This window comes from Phoxinus phoxinus, assembly GCF_949152265.1.
Source record: "Phoxinus phoxinus genome assembly, chromosome: 9".
Lineage (NCBI taxonomy): Eukaryota > Metazoa > Chordata > Actinopteri > Cypriniformes > Leuciscidae > Phoxinus > Phoxinus phoxinus.
The window spans coordinates 960,001-962,873 of record NC_136884.1 but is presented as its reverse complement, the minus strand read 5'-3'; the positions used below and the strand labels follow the sequence as shown (position 1 = coordinate 962,873).

General features: G+C 39.1%; 1 protein-coding gene across 1 annotated transcript in view; it reads right to left on the bottom strand.

Annotated features, from left to right (window-relative positions):
- Positions 1-373: 373 nt before the first annotated feature.
- Positions 374-2,873, bottom strand: part of rpl18a (ribosomal protein L18a) — a 3,153-nt gene continuing 653 nt past the window's right edge. The window contains exons 2-5 of the mRNA XM_079623935.1: positions 2,330-2,509; positions 1,884-2,013; positions 1,543-1,652; positions 374-517 (exon numbers count right to left, since the gene is read on the bottom strand). Of these exons, the coding sequence (XP_079480061.1) occupies positions 425-517; positions 1,543-1,652; positions 1,884-2,013; positions 2,330-2,509 (513 nt within the window). The 3' untranslated portion in view covers positions 374-424. The remainder of the gene's footprint in view (positions 518-1,542; positions 1,653-1,883; positions 2,014-2,329; positions 2,510-2,873) is intronic.

The window sequence follows — 2,873 nt, the reverse complement described above, 5'->3', positions numbered from 1 at the left end:
TACATTTTAATTATGTATTGGTATATAAAGACAGTTTAAGCCAATTTGAAAAAAAGTTCTTTAGACAATTCTTACCTATCCAACCTTTAATAACAGAACTTCTGCCAACTGTAGCTATATTTACTAATTTTCTGATAAAATGCATATTGCAAGAAAATAAAGTCCAAATCAACCAAATTCAAAGTTATGCAATCTTATATTATACTTCTAACGGTCTGCTGTGCTTTTCCTTAAAGCTCATTAGTAATGACTCTTGCATGGTGACATTTTCATTGCAATTCCTTGAACTCATTGTGATGGGGCAACAACAAAAAAAGCGATTTAAAAATGAGCGTAACAAGTTCATAATCAGCATAAAGATGACACACAGGGCGATTTTGTCCACGTTTTATTGGCCTGTAATGTGAAAGCACAAACATACACACTAAAAGAAAGTGTTTGGTCTCTTGGTGGTGAAGCGGGGCTTGTGCTGGCGGCGCAGGACCCGGTGAGGCAGAGGGAACTTGATCTTGGAGTCCTGCGGAAACAAGAGACAATACAGTCAAGCAATCACTCATTTTAGAGTCACTGAGACACATTTATATTTTTTAAACAGTGTTCATCAGAGTGGACTTTAGTCGCAATTGAACCACGAATACACAAAATATGAATGGATTTGAGGAGTTTTGTGGTTGAAATTTAAAAATAGTAACAAATCCTTCCCTTGGTTCTCAATTTGACCCTCTTAGGAATTAAAGGAATGCAAGGAAAAAAACAAAAACCTTTAAAAGGTCAAAATTAGTTAAGTTAAATTAGTTTTTTAATAATATCTACATGTATCTGAATCCACACTGAAGTAAACTGGCTTTAGGACCCAGCGGAACAGCTCATCTGCTCCATATAGAGCTATAAGCCCATCTACAGTTATGAAATATCATCTTATATGATTATTTTCCCACAAGAGGTCGACAGACACTCAATGTAAGATATTTAAAGCTGAATTAAAAAGGTTATGCATGACATTTTGAATTTAAGTTGAATGCGAGGACTGCTTAAATTACTATTTATTGGTCAAATCTGGCAATTTAAAAAGGTAAAAAAAAAAAAACTCCCAATTTTTTTTTATTAAAGATTAATTACACTTTTACTTAAAAAAAAGTTTAAAACACCATCGAGTATTTGTATCATATTCCGGTCACAGTTTAAAATGGTTTTAAGTAAAATTAAGTATTTTTTATTCATAAATGTATATACATATTTATATATATAAAGTTATATTTAGCATTTTGTATGCAGCTAACGGCTACACACTAGCTTAGCACGTATACTGCAAACATTGAATGTTAGGAATGTGCTTAAATTACGATTTATTTATCAAATCTAGTAATTTAAAGGTAAATAAAGTAATCGTAAAAAATATTGGATTAAATATTATGAAAATGAAATGAGCTTTCTGAAAAAATGTTGCCCCGCGAGGGAAAGATGTGCTACGGTGAACCCGCGACTGCATGATTGTGCACATGCTAACGCTAACTACAGTGAACTCAGCGGTCAGTGACTCACGTGGAACTGCTTGATGGCGGGTCTGCGGCACTTGTTGGCAGCGATGACCTGCACCTTCATGATCTGGATGGAGTGAGCGCGGGCGCGATGCCTGGCACCCATGTCACGATCTGAAGCACAAACACACATCAGTACAGGGAACACACACACACACACAGAACAGACATGACAAGGTCACATGTCGGACCTTGAATTCACTTTCAGTGGCACGTTTTACAGCCTAAGAAAGGCGACAAGGTTCAGTTTTCTTTGCGCACACATAGCAAGGGCATCAACACTGCAGGGAAGTGACCTTTGGGTTTGCGTGCGGGGCGAACACAAGTGTTTTCTGGGAAACTCACAGCACTGAGTGACGGCTCCAGACGTGGACATGTCTCTGTACTCGCGGTACATGTTGTGTGTCCCGCTGCGCGAGTCGTAACGCAGCCAGATGCCGAAGTTCTTCACCTTCAGGGGAGATTTCTCATAGACCTGTGTATGAACAACAGTTAAACATTAGAGGCGGAGAACTGGAAAGATGATAAAGACTGTTCTCCGTATTAATTAAAAGAATAGCAAAGTTCACACCACAACTATAAATATGTATCATTGGGATCAGTCAGAACGAACTGACACTGACAGCCAATCAGAATCCACGCATTTAAAATGGCAGACGACATTGTGGAGAAGTTAGTCTCAGCGTGCTTAGAATAAAAAGATATTATCGTTTGTTGGTGTGGACGCTAATATAGTTATAGTTCTTGGTGTGAACATCAGTAGCGGAGCGTATAGACGTCTGCGTTCGCACCAGGCCACAGTAGACGGTCTCTCCGTTGGCTTTCTTCATCTTCCTCAGCTGGGAGACGAAGTACCAGAAGCGAGACTTGGCCACCACATGGTTCGGGGCGAAGATCCTCATGCGGTACAGAGGGGGTGTGGGGTTCTTAGCGGAGGGCAACAGACGCCCTACGACCTTATACTCCCGAAGCTGCAGAAACAGAGAGAGTCAGTCAGAGATGGACACTCAGAATCTCACCGGTTGGCGTCTAATGCATTGATATCATTACTCTAGCATGGTAACCTGTTTAAAAGCCAAACTAAACCCTAAATTAGGCTGGTTTTAACTAGTCTCAAAGCTTAACTAGCTAAAAAAAAAAAGTCCAAAAACCCTCTAAAAACAAGTTAAAAAGCTTTTTTCCAGGTTACGTTAGCATGTTGTCCTGTTTAAAGCCACCCAAACCCTGTTAAAACACTAAATTAGGCTGGTTCTCCCATCTTGAACAGACACAAAAAAAAAAGTGGCAAAACAAACTAAACCTAGTTTTAACTTTTATATTCAGTGGAGGCGCAAT